This window comes from Rattus rattus, chromosome 6, assembly GCF_011064425.1.
Source record: "Rattus rattus isolate New Zealand chromosome 6, Rrattus_CSIRO_v1, whole genome shotgun sequence".
Taxonomy (NCBI): domain Eukaryota; kingdom Metazoa; phylum Chordata; class Mammalia; order Rodentia; family Muridae; genus Rattus; species Rattus rattus.
The window spans coordinates 6,471,569-6,491,899 of NC_046159.1; the positions used below are offsets into that span (position 1 = coordinate 6,471,569).

Consider the following 20,331-nt stretch of genomic DNA (forward strand, 5'->3'; position numbering starts at 1 on the left):
GCCTGGTATTTTCTTCAGGATTGAACTATAGTTTCTGGTTCCTGCCTACCTAGAAGACTGGACTGAAGCTGCTTATTCTTACTTGGTGTTTGCTGGATTATAGGACTGAATTGCTGAGAAAGAAGATGGAGCTTTCCCCCTAAGAAATATTGCTGAACAGGTCCACTTCCCCCATGTCCTAATAACTCTTCTCTTCTACTACCTCTGCCGAGTGCTGAACTAAAGGAGAGGTTGAACCCTTATTAAAGTAGGTTGCAAAGAAATTATGATTATAGACCCTTTTCACTGTGTTTTTCATAGCCCAGGCTGGTCTCAAATATGTGGCAATCCGCCACTTCAGCCAAGTGCTAATATTCCAGCCATGAGCCTCACTTCAATCTCCTCTTTTCTACTTAAGGCCTATTCTTCTGTCTTTCCCTTTAGATTTTTATACTTGTTCTACAGCTCACTCATTCCTCTAGTCTTGAACTGTTCATTCCTGACTACATCATTTCCTGAATTTTGTCTCCCAACTCAACTACTAAAGACTACCTTTGACCTATTGGGTTCATTGACACCACTATGTGTGTGCTTAAGAGAGAACACCTGTTTGTAATGCTGCATTTTCTTCACTCGGTGATCAATCCTGTTCCTTGTCTTTAACCAGCACTCTCTCGTTCCTTTAGTAGCTGTTCTGAATGCTTCAGGAATGTTATCAGGTGCCCCACCCCATCTGAAAAAGCCCTACAAAATTGAGCAAGGCCCTGGCAGCTCCATTCACCACCCCCAGATGCACCTGTGTACCTCTGCACCTCATTCCCTACATCCTGAATGGAATCTCTCCCATCTTCTCCACAGTCTGGCTCCATAAACTCCACCTCTGTTTTGAGTATTTTTTTTTCCGTTAAAATAAACTTGGTGGGCTGGAGACATGACTCAGCAGTTACCAGCACTTATCAAGAGGACCTGAGATTGACTCTCAGTACCAACAAGTTGGCTCAAAACCATCCATAACACTGGTTCCAGAAAATCTGATGCCCTCTTCTGACCTGTCAGGCAAAAGACTCATCCCTGTAAAGTAAATCTTTTTTTTTTTAAATTAACAATAATAAAATAAATCTGGGCTGTTTATTACATGTTCTTTGCTGAGAATTTGTTAAGATTTTTTTTTCCTAGATGTCCAGCCTCTTTCTCCCCCAACTAACTCAACTTCAATTTATAACAGTCCTTCTAGCTGCATAGGAGGCTGGGCTAAAAGATTCACTAACCTGGACAAGACAGCTAGACACCAACTTAAAAATGTAAAAAAAAAAAAAAAAAAAAGGAATAACTTTAAAACCTTAACTAATGATGTCTTAGTTAGGGTTTTACTGCTGTGAAGACACAACCAAGATAATGCTTATAAGGACAGCATTTAATTGGATCTAGCTTACTGGTTCTGAGGTTTAGTACAGTATCATCAAGGTGGGGACATGACAGCATCCAGGAAGGCGTGGTGCAGGCGGAGCTGAGAGTTCTACATCTTCATCTGAAAGCCACAGAAGACTGGCTCCCACATGGTTAGGAGGAGGGTCTCCTTGCCCACAACCCTAGTGACACACCTCCTCCAACAAGGCCACACCTCCTGATAGTGCCACTCCCTGAGCAAGCACAGTCAAACCACCACAAAGGCTAATTCTTAATTGTTTTTTAGCATTTGTGGTAAAGAATGCTCTTCACTGTTTTTCTTTTCTTTTATCCATGATTCAAGCAGATGTCCCCATGCTTCTGGCTTTGTCTCTACTGAAACAGACAAGTAAAGATCAGTACTGGTCCCTTAGAGACCATACGGAGGAGGCTTTTTTCTTTCAATTCAGAAAGTTGTCTCCCTCTGGTTGTCTCTGTTCTTTATTCTGTTTACTAATTTTTTCATATTTCACATATGAGTATTCTGTCTGCACATATGTCTGTGCACACAGTACCCAAGGAGGTCAGAAGAAAATGTCAGTTCCCCTAGAACTGGAGTTATAGATGGATAGATCACTGCAAGCCACTATGTGGGTGCTGGAAATTAAACCCAGATCCTCTGGATGAGCAGCCACTACCCTTAATTTTTTCATATTTCACATATGAGTATTCTGTCTGCACATATGTCTGTGCACACAGTACCCAAGGAGGTCAGAAGAAAATGTCAGTTCCCCTAGAACTGGAGTTATAGATGGATAGATCACTGCGAGCCACTATGTGGGTGCTGGAAATTAAACCCAGATCCTCTGGATGAGCAGCCACTACCCTTAACCACTGAACCATCTCTCCAGTACCTTTGTTTTTAAAGTCTGTTGCTGAGTATTACACCTGTAATCTCAGCACTAAGGAGGTGAAAAGGGAGGGTGGGGGAAGGGTTGTTCAAGGGCAGCCTGACTTATAAAGTGAGACTGTCAGAAAGAATGAATGAAACAAAGAAACAAAGAAAGAGGTGGACAGACAGGATCACTTTACAAAGTATACTCCTAGCTCTTTGACCATATTATCTCCCAACTCACACACAGATTCTACTTAGGATTCTATCCTAGGTTCTTTTCCCATTCTTTTCTATCCACTCTGCTTGAGTTATTTCAGAACGTCTAAAACGCTAACTGGTAGTTTGAATGAGAACAACCCCTATAGGCTTATATATGTGAATGCTTAGTTAACCAGAGAGTGAAACTGCTTGATAGGATTGGGGTAAGGCCTAATGGAAGGAAGTGTGTGAACTCTGAGATTTCAGAAGTCCATTCTGAGACCTAGTCTCGTTCTCTCTGCCTGCAGATAAGAAGGTAACTCTCGGCTATTCTCCGCCACCATGCGTGCCGAGTCTGCCACTCTCACTACCATGATACTAACAGTCTAAGCTTCTCAAGCTGTAAGCAAGCCCTTGAGTAAATGTTCTCCTTTAAGAGTTGCTGTGGTTATGGTGTCTTTTCACAGCAATAGCATCATCCTAACAGACGAGTGACAGAGTTCTAGCCACATTCTCGTTAGTTAAACTAAGTGTGTTCCAATGCCTATTATGTCTACCAAAATGTTTTCATTAAAGGAGATTGTTGAATAGGGGGAATATTAAGTGCAAGTTTTTTCTCCCAGCCCCAAGCACCAGAGTAACAATCCTGAGACTTGATTATATTTGCAGACCTTGGCCATAAACTCTGACCATTCCCTGACTAGCTCATAAATTAATCATCCCGTTATTATAATCTAAATTCTGCCACTCGGCAGATTACCTTTGTTCTGCTCCCTTGCTTCTGACCTCTTCCACATTCAGGGCACGTATCCCTGCCTGGCTCTATCCCAGAATCCTTTCTACCCACTACATATTCCACCTTCTATTCTACCCTTTCCTATAGGCCATAGGTTTTTTTATTTACAAGCGATGCAACCTTATAGTACATAAGAGATTCTCTGAACAGGGAAAGACTTGATAGCAGTTATTCAATATAAAGAGAGGAGACAAAAAACAGTGACACCATTGAATGCTGGTAAAGATACAGAGAAGTGATTACTTATACTGGTGGTCAGAATGCCAACTAGTAACAAACACTATGGAAAATAATTGATCAGTATCTTAAAAAAAAACAAAACAACAGGCTTCATCCCAGATTGGGGTGACTCTAACCAAACAAGTGAAAGATCTGTATCCCAAGTGCAGGGATGGTTCAATATATGGAAATCCATCAACATAATCCACTTTGTAAACAAACTCAAAGAAAAAAAACACACAATCATCTCATTAAATACTGAGAAAACACTTGACAAAATACAACACCCCTTCATGATAAAAGTCTTGGAAAGATCAGGAATTCAAGGCCCTTATCTAAACATAGTAACAGCAGTATACAGCAAAGCAGTAGCCAACATCAAGCTAAATGGAGAGAAACTGGAAGCAATCACATGAAAATCAGGGACTAGACAAGGTTGCCCATGCTCTTTCTACCTATTCAATATAGTACTTGAAGTCCTAGCCAGAGTGATTAGACAACAAAAAGAGGTCAAAGGGATACAAATTGGAAAGGAAGAAGTCTAAATATCACTGTTTGCAGATGATATAGTATACATAAGTGACCCCAAAAATTCCACCACAGAACTCCTACAGCTGATAAACAACTTAAGGAAAGTGGCTGGATATATAATTAACTTCCTCCACTCAAAAGATAAACATGCTGGGAAAGAAATTAGGGAAACGACACCCTTTACCATAGTCACAAATCATATAAAATGCCTTGGGGTGACTCTAACCAAGCACGTGAAAGATCTGTATTTCAAGAACTTCAAGTCTCTGAAGAAAGAAATTGAAGAAGATCTCAAAAGATGGAAAAAAATCTTCCATGCTCATAGATTGGCAGGACTAATATAGTAAAAATGGCCATCTTGCCAAAAGCAATCTACAGATTCAATGCAATCCCCATCAAAATCCCAAGTCAGTTTATCACAGAGTTACAAAGAGCAATTTGCAAATTCATTTGAAATAACAAAAAACCAAGGATAGCAAAAACTATTCTCAACAATAAAAGAACTTCTGGGGGAATCACCATCCCTAACCTCCAGCTATATTACAGAGCAATAGTGATTTAAAAAAAAAACTGTATTGGTACATACCATACAGGTAGATAAATGGCATAGAATTGAAGACCCAGAAATGAACCCACACACCTATGGTCACTTAATCTTTGACAAAGGAGCTAAAACCATCCAGTGGGGAAAAAGACAGCATTTTCTTTTTTTTTTTTTTTTTTATCTTTTTTTTAAGATTTATTTATTTATTATATATAAGTACACTGTAGCTGTCTTCAGACACACCAGAAGAGGGCATCGGATCTCTTTACAGATGGTTGTGAGCCACCATGTGGTTGCTGGGAATTGAACTCATGACCTCTGGAAGAGCAGTCAGGTGCTCTTAACCGCTGAGCCATCTCTCCAGCCCCTATGTCTCACAGGCCAGCCCCCAGGCCAGTCTAGTGGGGAGCCTTTTTTTTTTTTTTTTTTTTTTTTTTTTTTTTTTTTTTTTCTTCTTTTTTTTTTCGGGGCTGGGGACCGTACCCAGGACCTTGCGCTTCGCTAGGCAAGCGCTCTACCGCTGAGCTAAATCCCCAACCCCCAGCATTTTCAACAAATGGTGCTGGTTCAATTGGTGGTCAGCATGTACAAGAATGCAAATTGATCCATTCTTATTGCCTTGTACAAAGCTCAAGTACAAGTGGATCAAGGCCCTCCACATAAAACCAGATACACTGAAACTAACAGAAGAAAAAGTGGGAAAGAGCCTTGAACACATGGGCACAGGGGAAAATTTCCTGAATAGAGCACCAATGGCTTATGCACTAAGATCAAGAATCGACAAATGGGACCTGATAAAATTGCAAAGCTTCTATAAGGCAAATGACACTGTCAATAGGACAAAACAGCAACCAACAGATTGAGAAAAGATCTTTGCCAATCCTACATCTGAATAGAGGGCTAATATCAAATATATACAAAGAACTCAAGAAGTTAGACTCCAGAGAGTCAAACAATCCTTTTAAAAATAGGCCACAGAGCTAAACAAAGAATTCTCTACTGAGGAATATCAAATGTCTGAGAAGCACCTAAAGAGATGGTCAACATCCTTAGTCATCACGGAAAAGCAAATCAAAATAACCCTGAGATTCCACCTCACACCAGTCAGAATGGCTAAGATCATAAAAGCAGGTGACAGCAGATGCTGGCAAGGATGTGGAGAAAGAGGAACACTCCTCCATTGTTGGTGGGATTGCAAACTGGTACAACCACTCTAGAAATCAGTCTGGCAGTTCCTTAGAAATTTGGACATAGTATGACCTGAGGACCCAGCTATGGGCATATACCCTAAAGATGTTCCAACATATAACAGGGACACATGTTCCACTATGTTCATAGCAGCCTTATTTATAATAGTCAGAAGCTGGAAAGAACCTAGACGTCCTTCTTCGGAAGAATGGATACAGAAAATATGGTACATTTACACAATAGAGTACTATTCAGCTATTAAAAACAATGACTTCATGAAATTCTTATGCAAATGGATGGAACTAGAAAATATCATCCTGAGTGAGTTAACCCAATCACAAAAGAACACACATGCACTCACTGATAACCAGATATTAGCCCAAATGCTCAGAATACCCAAGATACAACTCATAAACCACATGAAGCTCAAGAAGAAGGAAGACCAAAGTGTAGATGTTTCAGACCTTCTTAGAAGGGAGAACAAAAATACTCATAGGAGGAAATATGGAGACAAAGTATAGAGCAGAAGCTGAAGGAAAGATCATCCAGACTGCCCCACCTGGGGATCCGTCCCATATATAGTCACCAAACCCAGGCAATATGGTGGATGCCAAGAAGTACATGCTGACTGCAGCCTGATATAGCTGTTTCCTGAGAGGTTCTGCCAGAGCCTGACAAATACAGAGGTGGATGCTCACAGCCAACCATTGGACTGAGAATGGGGTCCCCAATGGAGGAGTTAGAGAAAGGATTGAAGGGGTTTGCAAACCCATAAGAAGAACAACAATATCAACCAACCAGACCCCCCTCCACCAGAGCTCCCAGGGACTAAACCACCATTCCAAGAGTACACAGGGATGGACCTACATCCTCCACCTACATATGTAGCAGAGGATGGCCTTGTTGGGCATCAGTGGGAGAGGCCCTTGGTCCTGTCAAGGCTTGATGCCCCAGTCTAGGGGAATGTCAGGGTGGGGAGGTGGGAGGGAGTGGGTGAGTGGGTGAAGTAGCACCCTCACAGAAGCAGGGGGAGGGGGAATGGGATATAGGGTTTCTGGAGGGGAAACTGGGAAAGGGGGTAACATTTAAAATGTAAATAAAAATATCCAATAAAAGGAAAAAATTAAAAGCTAAATAGTTAAAGTCTCACAATTAAACTTTAGTTGTTTAAGATTTTAAAAAAGGGAGAGAAAAAGAAAAATCTAAAACATGGGCTAGCAGTTACACTTCTAAGCATTTGCTCTAGAGCTGAGAGCTATTAAAAAAAAAAAAATCGTACATGAAGCTGGGCATGGCAGTACACACCTTTAATTCCAGCACCCACAGGAAGGGCAGGTGGATCTCAGTGAATTTCAGGTCAGGCTGGTCAGCTGAGCAAGTTCAGGACAGCCATGGCTGACAGAGGAAACATCTTAATAAAGAGAGGAGGGAGGGAGGGGAGGGAAGGAGGGAGGGGAGGGAAGGGAGGGAGGAGGGGGAGGGGGAGGGAGGGAGGGGGGGGGAGGAGGGAGGGGGGAGGGGAGGAGGGGAGGGGGAGGGAGGGAGAGGGAAGAAAACTTGTACATGGTGAAGTGGAGATTTCTGGTTTCTTTGGAAACTCAATTGTGACGTTTTTTCCTGGAAGTTGTCTTGTGAGAGGATATTTTGCTGGAGCAGACACATGAGAGAGCGTGTGATGTTTTACTGGAGCAGACACTTGAGCAGAAGGTGATGTTTGGAAAGAACGAAAGTGGACCCCCACAGTTAAAGGACGCTCTTGCATTGTGACACCTTGCAACACTTGGCTGGGCTTCTCTGGTCTTTGCTGGGCTTGCTTCTTTGCTTGTCTTCACTTCATAGAGCGAAAGGCGCCAAAGAACCTCTCGTAATATTGCAGCTGGTTCTTGCTGCTTCCCCTCCTGCCACTGCAGCAGAACCTTGCAGTTTCTGCTGGACTGAGCTGCTGCTACTGATTCGTGTTTGGTGTTTGCTATTGGGCTGGACTGCTAGTATTCTGACAAAGAATGGAATTGCTCCCAAAGAACTATTTCTAAACAGGTCCACAACCGCCTTTCCCTATGAACCTCCTTTTCCCCTACCTCTGGTTGGTGGATTAGAAGGGAGTTTGAACCATTTAAGAACCCTAAATAAAGTAGATTTAGAGAAAAATCTAGGCCTGTAGGTGGCACTCCACTTTGGGTGCCACCTGTTAAAATAATTTTTAAATTCATTCTTCCTTTCCCAGCCCCAGCTCCCAGAATAATGACTCTGAGACTCATTACCATTAAGTGCCTTGGCCATAATCTTTGGCTCATTCCCTGACCAGCTTGTAACTTATCTAACCCTTTAAGCTATCCTGTCTACTGAGCAGCTAGTTACTTCTCCTTCAGTCCTGCCTGCTGCTTTCTTCACATCTCCTCAGCATAACCCTGAGTTTATCGACCTGTTGGTTTACATCCACCTCCTTGGTTCATTTTCCATGGCTCTCTTGGATCTCTGTTATACTCTCACTATTCCCCAGAGTCCTCTCTCTTCCTGCCACTGTTACACCTCCCATTTCCCACCTCAACAATTGGCCATTGGCTTATTGACAGGTGTATTTCCTACACACTATAAACCTGAAAACAATCCAATTATTCTTCAGTGGGTGTTGGGTTACAGTGTGTGAAGGTGTGTCTCTGTATATTCAATTGTTAATTCTGTACCAGCAGAGAGCCAAATGCTGGCAGGATCTTGGTATTGTTTATTCTATTCTATTCAGGCCCATCTCCTGTCTCAGTTTTTTTTTTTAAATATTCATTCTTCCTTACCTGCCTAAGGCAATCTAGAATTGTATCTGATTGTCTATAATAAAGATCTGACAGCCAATAGCTGGGCAGGAAGTGGAGGAGAGAAGTTCCAGTGCTAGGAGAAGACTGAGAGGAGTAGATTGGCCAGCAGACATGTGTGAGTAGAGAAAGCAAGTTAAGCACGATGCATGAATCCTTTCTCTGTTTCTTTATAATGGATGTGAAGTAACTAGACATTTTACGTTCCTATTGCTGACTTCCCTGCAGGATGAACTGTAACTTGGAATTGTGAGCTAAAATAAACCTTTTCCCCTTCAAGTTGCTTGTGTTAGAGTATTTTATCATAGGAACATAAAGGAACTAAGACATTGAAACACACATCAACCTGAACAGATGTGCAGAGTGCTACAAGGAGAGTGCCAACTTTAAACCAACTTGGATTGTCTATATATAATCCCTTACAGCTGCTCAAAGGTCAATGGATCAGCACTGGCGAGAACATAAGGGAAGTAGGTAGAGCTATAGTAATGTAAGCGGAGGATTCTGTGGTAATGAAGGAGGTCTTGTCAGCGCTGGCGTCCTTGCTGTGACATTGGACTACAGTTTTCTAACAAGTTATTGTCAAAGGAAACTGGATACGATTTCATGGAATCCATTTTACTTCCTACAACTGCATGTGATCCTCTAATTGCCTCTAAATAATTTAAAATACATAATTTAAAAGCCAATTTTCCCATGAAAATCTCCCTACCTTTGGTTGGCCCTCTATCAGCTTGACTCAAACTAAGGTCATCTGGAAAGAGGAAACCTCAAATGCATTTATCAGACTGGCCTACAGGCAAGCCTGTCAAGATTTTCTTGATTAAAGACTGACATGATGAACCCAAAGGATCAAGCTCACAACATATAGTACTATTCTTTGGCAGATAAGTGAGCCATGAGGGCAAGCCAATAAGCAGTATTACTCCATGGCCTCTTGTTCAGTTCCCACCTCTAGATCCCTCCCTTAAGTTCCTGCCCCTACTTCATGATGGACTATGACCTAGAGTTGTAAAATAAAATAAACCCTTTCCTCCCCAAGTTGCTATTGGTCAGAATTTTTGTTACAGCAACAGAAATCAAATTAGAGTATTCATTAAAGACAATGTTATTAAACTAAAGACAACAGTAAAAGTCAGCATAAAACTGTAAGCTCAAACTTTGCTCTCATCGCACTCTAAGCGGCTTGCCTTAAACTATAATTTACCTATGGCTCATTATGCATCCCTATTTTTTGTATAACTTTGCATACAGGGATATCTACATTTAAAAATGACCTTCCTTTGTCGACCTGACTATCCTGCCTAAGAACTGTCATGAGGACTTCATGAGATAAACATAGGCATGCCCAGTGTTAACTTACAGATGCAGTCTGTTTAACCGAAAGCTACCTTATTCTGTCTTTGCTTATGCAACATACAGTATGAAAGTGTGTCAATCTGTAACTACTGAGGGAAGAAAATAAATGAACATCAGAGTGATGGAGATCTGAAGTAGGATGGCCAAAATAGGACATGGATGAGAAAGGTATGCAACACCTCATGAGTATAATCAACAGAATTGTGTGGTTAGGTGGGGATTAAAAGTTAACTATAAGAAGACAAGAATGATTCTAAGAGTCTAGCTTTGATGACTTTGGGGAAGTCACTATCCGATTGGACTGGGTTACGGAAGCTGCTTTTGCACATGCCAGCTGAGTGTTATAATAGTTTCTTCAACTAGAGACTTTCATGAGTAACTGGAAAACCTACATCCCCACTCACAAAAGCTGGCATGGTAAGAGAAAGGAATAAAGAGTAAGTCATAAAATGTCAGCTCTATATCCAGGGATGTCTCATGGGTGGTCCTGCTATGGCTCAGGGAAAGACTAACTGGTGTGCTTACAGTTTGAAATACCAAAGTAATATTTATCTAGGCACTGCCACTATGCCCTTTTTAAGTATTTAACACCTTAGCCATCCAAACAGAGTATCACACAACCATACACCCTGTCTGTGGACAGTAGTTCACTTACCAATCTGTTAGTGGCTCATATGGTACAGAGAAAATGAGAGCTAATAGCCCAGACATGAAAACTACCTACAGCCAGGCATGGTAGTGCAAGTCTATAAGACCTGCACTGGAAGAGTCCAGGGCCAGCCTCAGATACAGCCAGCCTACAGTACATGTGACCCTGTCTCAAAACACAACAGTCTATGGCCATAACACGCAGAATGCATCTGATCTCATCTAATTTAAAACAACAAATAAGTCTTACAAAGTTCCTAGTGCACATTTAAAACCACATTAAGTTATCTGTCACTGAGTGTTATTTAGCTTATGCTTGAGCCCCTCTATTCTAAAAGGGTCTATCTCAGCAGGACTCTGCATCATGGTGCCTGGTAAGAGCCACGGAGTGTAAATTTAAGAACTTTAGTACTATATTAATAAATGTCAGTGGCAACATCCCTTAAAATAGCACAAGTAACCAGAATCCCTGAGCAGACTTTCCCAAAAGAACGTGACAAACTTCCTGATTAAAGAAGGAAGGCATTTTAAAATACCTAACTGGGCTGGACAGATGACTCATTGGGTGAAATGCTTGCTGTTCAATCATAAGAATTTCAGTTCACATCCCAAATGCCAAGGGAAAACTGACAAATTAGCTCGTTAAGACCTGTAATTCAAGAGCTCGGGAGGCAGAGACAGGCAAATCTCTTCTAGGACAGCTTGTTACACATAAGAAGTTCCAATGGCTAGGGAATAACCTAGTCAGCAAATCTATTGTTAATTGGACTTAACCTGAGAGAATAGGGTTGCCAACAATATTGTAAATGTGTTGATTGTGTGGTGATGAGGAAAACTAAATAAACTAAAGGCTTGAGAAAGACCTTGTGGACCTGATAAACTAGCTGCTTCTGAGCACTGATCTGCTGTCATTTGTTTAATAGCATCAGTGCCTTCTCTATGTACTTTGTGTTCTGGACTTGAAAATCAAAACCCAAAACAAGTTTCTGCCTTGGCAGATGAGCTGCAAAAATGTTTCTCCAGTCCTTCACATATTTCTAAATATTGTAACAAGGAACAAAGCACTTCTGACAATAACTCCTTATAGAAACTGAGAAATAAAATATTTAATAACAGATTTAAATCTAAACTATAAAATATGAAAAAATAAAACGATAGCACATAATATTTATGTGCCAGGCACTGTGTTAAGTGTTTAGATGTATCTTAGTAAATTTCACAACTGCCCCATTACTCTGAACCTGTATACATAGGAAGATAGTCTTTAAAAACAAGAGGGAAGGAAGGAAGGAGGAAAAGAGAGCTCAATCCTAGAGGTAAAATAGTTACCTCAAGGTTAACCAGGAGTAGCAGAGACAAGATATAAACAAAAAGCCTAAACTTTTTGGTTACGCAGTGCTTTGTCTATACAATTGAACCCAGCATTCTGCTAAGAACAGAGTACACATGTGCATCTCTTACTATGCCTTGTTTTAATACACACAGCAGACAACAAAACGTAGCTACACAGAGAATATGCCCTATGGCAAGGAAGTCATAACATGTTCCAGGACAATATACAATTCGGCCAGTGGAAAAGATCCATCTTGGTTGGTTGGTTGGTGTTTTGTTTATTTTTTAAAAAAGGGTTTCTCTGTGTAGTTTTAGCTGTCTTAGAACTTGATCTGTAGACCAGGCCTTGAACTCAGAGATCCATCTGCCTCTGCCTCCCAAATGCCAGGATTAAAGGTTTGCACCACCGTTGCCCAGCTACATCCATCTTTTAATAAAAGAGATAGATACACATCAGAGAAAGTGACCTTAGAAGGACCTAGACAATATAAAGGTCTTCTTTTAAATGAACACTATAAACCCAATGATTCTAGAGTTGTCAGTGATAAATTCTTACCTCTCAATCAAATGTTTATGCAAACAGAAACAATTGGAGGTGCAGTTTAAATTTTTTATTGAGGCACAACGAGGCATGGTAACTTGTCTGAAGTTGAGGCATTCAGTTCAGTAAGCTGACCATTAACACAGTTCAGGGTTAAGTGCAAGCGATACATATTTGCTGTGTGACTAGCAAGGCTACATCACAATTTATAAAGTGCCAGATTAGTGCTAATTATCATTCTGCTTCAAAGTCTTCACATAAAAAGAAAACAAAAAAGTAAGGACCTCCTTCTTTTCCTAGGAACAGAAATACTTTCCTCAACCCGTCAACCACCAGGGCAAGGACTACTTCTCCTTAGATCCACTAGAGAAAACTCTGTTGTTTTCTCTGAACTGAATTTCAATCTTGATAAAGAAGATAGCCTGAAAATGTAGAGTATTTCCAGCTACTTCCATAAATCGCTCCCCTGTGTAAGCGCAACCATATCTGATCTCCCTGGAGGAGCTGGAGAATAGCATGGTTGCTTGCTGTCTCATGGTCTGGAGCACCATCATTGGCATAGGCTGACACCAAGACCTCCTCATTCTTCATGAGGTTGACATACAGTGGTACATTCACAGCCAGCTTTAGCATGTGAAAAATGAACACGTAAGTGCCATTTACTGGGCAATTGAATCTGCCAAGCTGAAGATCAAAGGTCTCTCCCAAGTTGTTCAGGAGAAGATCAAACACAATAGGTTGGTCTAAAGTTCCAGGAGCCAGATTGGATGTTCTGGCAGCTGAGAAGGCAACTCGCATTTGCTGAGGCAGGGGATAGACGTGTACTGGCAGGATGGCGGCTGCTGGGCTTGTCACTGGCACATCCACTGGGGTCATGCTCCGGGAGTCTCCTACCCCAGAGTCTCCACTGTTAAAAGTCTCGCCGTCTCTCTCTGGGCTGCTCACCTGAGAGGAGTCGCTCCACCCTGCTGTTCATTAATAACAGTGAGTTTTTCAGTGAGGCCTTAGCTTTGACAGGACATTTAACATTAACTACTGAAATACAAGATTCCAAAACGAAAGCAATAAAAATGTTCTACTAGGTAATCTTGTGTTGATTGCTTTCTATTTTGTAAAGTCAAGAAAATGCACTCTCCTCCCAAAATTGAGTAACTTACCAACTCTCATCAATATCAGAAAACTAAAAACAGAGTTAGGCATTTTTTACTCATCTTACTTCCATAATTCTCATTCAGCTAATTTTCCAGTGACTAATCTTCTACTCAAAGTAAATAATATAAAAAGGCTCAAGAAACTTTAAGATTAGCTAAAAGACATAGAAGTACCAACTACTAGCCATTCAGAGATGTTCTGACAGGAAGACTAAGCCCCAAGATAAATGCTTGGTTCTCAATCCAACTTACAAATGTTATAAAATGTGTGTGTGTGTGTGTGTGTGTGTGTGTGTGTGTGTGTGTGTGTGTGTGTGAGAGAGAGAGAGAGAGAGAGAGAGAGAGAGAGAGAGAGAACATGTAGGTGTAGGTGCCCATGCGCATGCAATATAAAGTCCAGAAGTTTGCAACAGATAGCTTCCTCAGTCCCTAGCTACCTTATTTTTTGAGATAGTCTCTCACTGCCCCTTGAACTCATTGATAGCTAGATGGAATGTCCTGGCAAGGGCAAGTAGCTCAGCGGTTAAGAGCACTGACTGCTCTTCCAAAGGTCCTGAGTTCAAATTCCAGCAACCACATGGTGGCTCACAAACATCTGTAATGAGATCTGATGCCCTCTTCTGGTGTGTCTGAAGACAGCTACAGTGTACTCATGTAAATTAAATAAATAAATCTTAAAAAAAGAACATCCTGGCAAGCCTCCAAGACCTGCCCCCCACCACCACCACTAGGGTTATAGGCAACTGCTACAAAGCCCAGTGTTTTTCATGCCTGCCAGGAATCTCAACTCAGGTCTTCATACTGCATAGTAAGCACTTTACCCTACACAACCTTCTCCACTGATCTAAAATAATAATGTTTTAGGTGGTGTGTACAAAACACTGCTCAATATGATGAAGACCATTTTCTCAAAGTAGAAAGGCTATTTTCCTTTGAAATTTTTCGCTTTCATAATTCTTTTTCAAGTACACTGGATCATTTAATAGTCTCTTCTCATCCTGACAAGTGCACTGCCACCCTGTTTTAACTGCTACCTGTTCAAGTCTACCACTGCACTAATGTTAGTACCACTCATTTCAAAAGCCATCATTCTGGGGACTAGAGGGGTGGTTCAGTGGTTAAGAGCACTTGTTGCTCTGACAGAGGAGCTGGGTTCAGTGCCCAGCACCCACATGGTGGGCCACAACCATCTGTAACTCCATTTCCAAGGGATCTAATTCCTTTTTCTGACCTCCAAAGGCACCACCAAGCATGTAAGTGGTGCACAGATAGACATGCAGGTAAAACACTCATAAAATAAAAGAATAAATCTAAAAAGAGGTTTTTTTTAAAGTCATCACTCTGAATCAACTTCAAGTTAGCATAGGAAATTGTGTCAAAGGTTAAATTATGTTCATGTAAGAAAAAAACACTTTTTAGAAAACATACACAACTAGACTGACAGTGTTCATACACTTCCTAATACTCTACTGCCTCATTTCATGCTGGTTAGCATTGAAATTGAAAACTTCAGCAGATGAATGTTACATAGAGAGAAGCTGGTACAGTATGTAGTGAAGTAAAAGCATGCTTTAGGTAGATCTATGCAGGTAAGTACCCTTACCTCTTGAATTTGCCTGAAGACCACTAGATGTCCCTGATCTTTTATAACACTGCTGGAAATTATCCTGAAATGAATACACAAATATTTTAACTTGGCACGAAAACTAAAAATACAGATTAATTAATTAGCATCAAGGGAACACCATGTAACAAGTACAGTGCTGAGTAATCACGGAAGCAGACAATGGCCTTTGTCATTCATCTTCAAGAAGAGCACATAAATTCTTCAATACGACTGAGACTGTAAATCAATGTAAAGACTAGTGACAGAGAGGTCTTAGTAGATGAAGACGGTTGTCACCAAGCCTGACTGAATCTCTAGAATCCACATGACAGAGATAATCCATGCCTACAAATTGTCCTCTAACCTCTATACCATGGTGTCTACACACACACACACACACACACACACACACACACACACACACACACACACACACACACATATAAATAAAACAAAGTTTTAAAAGAAAAATACTGGTGTAGTATGTTAGTCTAAATACGACCATGATAGAAAGTTCACAAAGTTTGCTAAAATGAAATGTGTAAGCCCCTATCAGTCTTGCCAGACATACAGAAGAAACTCTCCCGAGTGATCAAATCCAAATAAACAAAACAGTTAAACTTGTAAAGATGAACTCTACCATATATAACAGGTAAGTTAAGTTGAAGGCAATGTAGTAACACTGTAAGAAACACAAGCTTGGAAGTTTAGAAAAAAAATTTGCAATCCAATTTTTATCCCATTTATTTGCTGTGTGACTACAAACAAGAAATTTAACCTCTGAACCCTTTTCCTATAAAGTGGAAGAATAAATGAGTTTATATGAACATGATTAAGGTCCTTTCAAATTCCATCCTCACTTGATGATAGGAAAAATGTTCACGACCAACACCCACAACTGTTGCACACTTTAGTAGCAGCAGCCATTCCTACTTACCCTCTGAGAGTAAGGTGTCCCAGGATACTCTCTAGCTTGCAGCTGCAGTTGGCTGTAAGTCCCACTTGAAGCTGAGGGAAGGCCTCTGTAACTATCAAAACCTAATGAATAAACAAGCAACATACATAAAACGATAGGGAATGAAGTTCAGTAAAGTCTGTGGCTTTACAAGTTAAACTGGAGGGGAAACAATGGACAGCTCTTACAATGTCACCATTAGATATATGGCTTCTTCGGTTTTTTTATTTTTAGAATAGGAAGTTTTATTACTGTGTTCACCACTGTCAAATTTTATAGTTTTAGTCGTTCCTTCTTGCCTTTGTACAGGGCCAATGGAAAAACACTCCTTTAACAACGTTAAGTAGACTCCAAGACCATCGCCTACAGCATGACCTTTCTGACCAAATCCAGAGCCTCATCATTTTCTCAGTGAAGTTCAAGCAGCCATCAGTGGGCATGAATGCTGTGACCATCTTGCCATTCTTGATGAGCTGCACCCTGACATACTTTCTAACAGCAAAATTTGGCTGTTTGGCCTCAACCCCTACTTTTTCCAGCACAGTTCCGTTTGAATGAGAAGCACCTCCAAAAGGACCAACCCCTAAGGCTGTGCCCAAGCAGGCTGGCATTTCTTGTACTGTTTGTCATGCCACTTCTAGTCCTATCAGACACTGTGGAGTTTCCTGGCAGTACAGAAACCATAATATTTGCCCATCTAGCACCATGGACCAGAGCAAAAGAGAAGTGTGTCTGTAACTAAAAACATACTAAAATGTTTCTGCAGCAAATACACATAATTCTGCTGGCTATTTATTTACTTATTTACATTGGTTTTTCGAGATATGGTTTTTTTGTGTAATCCTGGCTGTCCTAGAACTCATTATACAGACCAGGCTGGTCTCACACTCAGAAATTCACATGTCTCTGACTCCCACATGCTGAATTAAAAGCATGTACCACCACACCCAGTATTTTTTCCTGACTTCTAATACTGTTGAAACACAAGTTGTGGTTGGGCAAAGATGGGACTAATGAAATTAGATACTTAAAACCTAATATTAAGCTAATATCAAGCTGCCATCACAATACTTAGAACCATAACTTTATCTTAGCAGTCCACACTATATGGACTCAATTTCTCTTGTTGTTATCTGCAGTATAGTTTGAAAGTAACCTGTGAATGAGCTTTGTCTAATTTGACATATCTTAAAAGTTAATCAGTAAAAGAAAAAATATAATTCAAACATGAAAATCAAAATCCCACATGAAAACCAGGCTGATCAACCTCCCTTCTTTAGTAAATCACAGGATTAATCCTCTCTTTGCAGACAGAAAGTTAGGTAGGTCTGTGCAGAGAGTAAGTATATTAAAGTACTGGAGTGCCAGAGAGCTAACTCAATGCTTAAGAACATAAGTTAAAGAAATTTTCATCTACTAATAGACAATTATAAATGGGAATGACAAGAACAATAGAGAAGTAAAATTTCAGTCAGGTGAATATATAGATTAAGATAATTTAGTACACTAGACTCAAAGCATACCTTTGTAGCTACCAGGAGACCGATAGGGATTCATTAGTAACCTCCCTCCACGTGAACATCCTCTCAGAGCCCCCCTACTACTGATAAATGGCTGAGCAGATCTGGGAAACATACTCGTGGGTGCTGGGTAAAAGGCAAGGCTCCCATTGCTTACTTGAACAGTTCCATCAGGATGGTAACCTGCAGCTTAAGAGAAAACAATTTAGAGTCCAAGAATTAAATGGTAACAAAGGCCCCATGTTGTCAATATATATAAAAATATATTGATATATATTATATATAGAATACATATCAAAACATCTAACATTTTTCCTTTAAAAGCTTAGTTAAGATACATGAGCATGTATATGAAACAGAATATTACTCAGTTGTAGAGAGGAAAAAATCTAGCACATGTCACAGTATAAATGAGCTTTACAGGGGTTATATTAAATAAGTTAAAACAGAACAATATATGATGCCAACTTACATGAGGTAGGCAGGGCAGTCAAATTCAAACTCATAAAGTAGAATGGTTGACTCCGGGGGCCAGTAGGAAATGAAAAGGAGTTAGCAGTAAGCAGATATAGAATCATAGCCAGCGTGGGATGGGGTGATGAATACAGAATTCAGATGGATAGCATATCTGTGAGAGGTCATTTTGTGCACTGTGTATGCAAGTGCGGGTTTCTGTACCCAGGGTTCTGGTGGCAGTCCCTATTTTGTAGTGTCATTATTTTGAGGCATCTCCTAACTCAATATTTTACAAAACACTGTTCTTCACCATCTTCTGATTGGCCAAATAAAGAGCTGAGCAGCCTATTGCTGGGCAGGAGAGGAGAAGGGCAGGACTCCCAGGCCCACAGAGAGGATTTCATGTGGGGACCAAGGGAGTCATCATTGGGACGTGAACGAAGAAGGAGGTGCCAGGCAAGACTAAGATGCCAGGTCACAGGCCGCACAGTAAGTAGGCCAGGCCAGCATTGTTGGGTTAGAATAGCCTAGAACACGCCTAGCTACTCTGCCTAAAGCTTATAATAAATAAACACAGGTTTCTGTGATGTTATTCAGAGCAAGAATGGCCTAGAAAAGCCCCTACTTTCACAAGGTGTGAAAGTGTTAAGAATGAGGCCAGGAATGGTGACGTATATGCCTTTAACATCAGTACTTGAAGACAGAGACAGCTGAATCTCCTGGGCTTTGAGACCATACCAGTCTACACCTCAAGTTCCTGATACACTAAGGCTACAGAGTAAGACATCTCAAGCTAAATATTCCAGATCAAGGAGCAAAAGGAAATTCTAATCTTTTTTTGGGGGGGAGGGGGGAGTTGTGTGTATGTTTGTATGTGTGTGGGGGGTCTCTCATGTAGCACAGGCTGGTCCTGAGCTTGTTATGTAGCCAAGGATAATCATAAATTTCTTATCTTGGTGTGTCCAACTCTCAGATTCTAGGATTGTATGCATCTGCCATTATGCCCAGTTGACACCAGTGTTGAGGATGAAACCTGGGACTTCATGTATGTTAGACAAACACTTTATAGCTGAACTACATCCCTGGGCCATGAATTAAAATCTTACTAGAATTCAAAATTGAGAAAGTCTATGGTCACAGTGTCTGTTAGGTAAAGGGCCTCACCACTAAAGGAAAAAGCACCCAGAGGCTCAGCTCATTTGCTCAGCATGTTAAGGGCTTCAATGCCAACGCTGCAAACCTACCAGTGCTTCTGTATTAAGAAGGAAGGTAGTAAATTTTAACAAAGGAAATAATTAAACAAAAAATTTAAAAAGGTTACCTGTGCTTTTACCATTCAAAACAGCTTTAAAAGATTAAAACTTTCTCTGAGCTAACAGTACAATAGCATTTATCTCATTTCAGTTTTTATTTTCTATTAAATCTATCATCTGTACTTAAAGCGTAACACAGTGTAAAACAATAGCTTCACAATCTACACCAAGGCATTTAGAAGCCCTGTCTGCTTGGCCTCTGTCTAAGTAACCCTACAATCAAACTTGAAACCAAGAGTCAACACAGCTAAAACAGCCACTCAAGTTCTACCTCCCCATAGCCCCAATTAGGGACTGGAGAGATGGCTCCACAGTTAAGAGCACTTATTTCTCTTACAGGCTCCATGCCCAGTGCCCATGTGATCATCACAATCATCTATAGCTCCAGGTGCAGGAGGTCTGATGTCATTTTCTAACCTCTGGGGGTATCAGGCACACACACGGTACATAAACATGCATGCAAGCAAAACATGCATATACTTAAGAAAGGGCAAGGGCCCGGCACAGTGATACACAACTTAAATCCTCAGGAGACAAAAGCAAGGAGATCTCTGAGTTCAAGACCAGCCTGGTCAATAAAGCAAGTTCCAGGATACCCAGAGCTACACAGAGAAACCCTGTCTTGAAGAAAACAAAACTAAGACAAACAAAAGGAATCTCAAAGTTAAATTAGCAGGTAAATGTTGGGAATTGGCGCTAACGCTTTGTCTTATTTCCAAAAGCCACACTTCCACACTTTAGGGTCCCCTGTCCCCACATGGCTTTGACTGATAATTAAGGAATTGGGCTGGAGAGATGGCTCAGCGGTTAAACACACTGACTGCTCTTCCAGAGGTCCTGAGTTCAAATCCCAGCAACCACATGGTGGCTCACAGCCATCTGTAATAAGATCTGATGCCCTCTTTTG

At 40.8% G+C, this 20,331-nt stretch overlaps 1 protein-coding gene and 1 pseudogene across 9 annotated transcripts in view; both read right to left on the reverse strand.

Moving 5' to 3' along the window:
• Positions 1 to 12,478: 12,478 nt before the first annotated feature.
• Positions 12,479 to 20,331, reverse strand: part of Caprin2 (caprin family member 2) — a 53,572-nt gene continuing 45,719 nt past the window's right edge. For 5 of the 9 annotated variants that reach the window (XM_032905438.1, XM_032905441.1, XM_032905443.1 and 2 more), the window contains 4 exons: positions 17,659 to 17,844; positions 16,118 to 16,218; positions 15,178 to 15,241; positions 12,823 to 13,391 (listed from right to left, as the gene is read on the reverse strand). In XM_032905438.1, the coding sequence (XP_032761329.1) occupies positions 12,823 to 13,391; positions 15,178 to 15,241; positions 16,118 to 16,218; positions 17,659 to 17,844 (920 nt within the window). Of the gene's footprint in view, positions 13,392 to 15,177; positions 15,242 to 16,117; positions 16,219 to 17,658; positions 17,845 to 20,331 lie in introns of all 9 variants that reach the window. The other 4 variants (XM_032905437.1, XM_032905436.1, XM_032905433.1 and 1 more) reach the window with 4 other exon arrangements.
• LOC116903112 lies at positions 16,241 to 17,639 on the reverse strand (annotated as a pseudogene).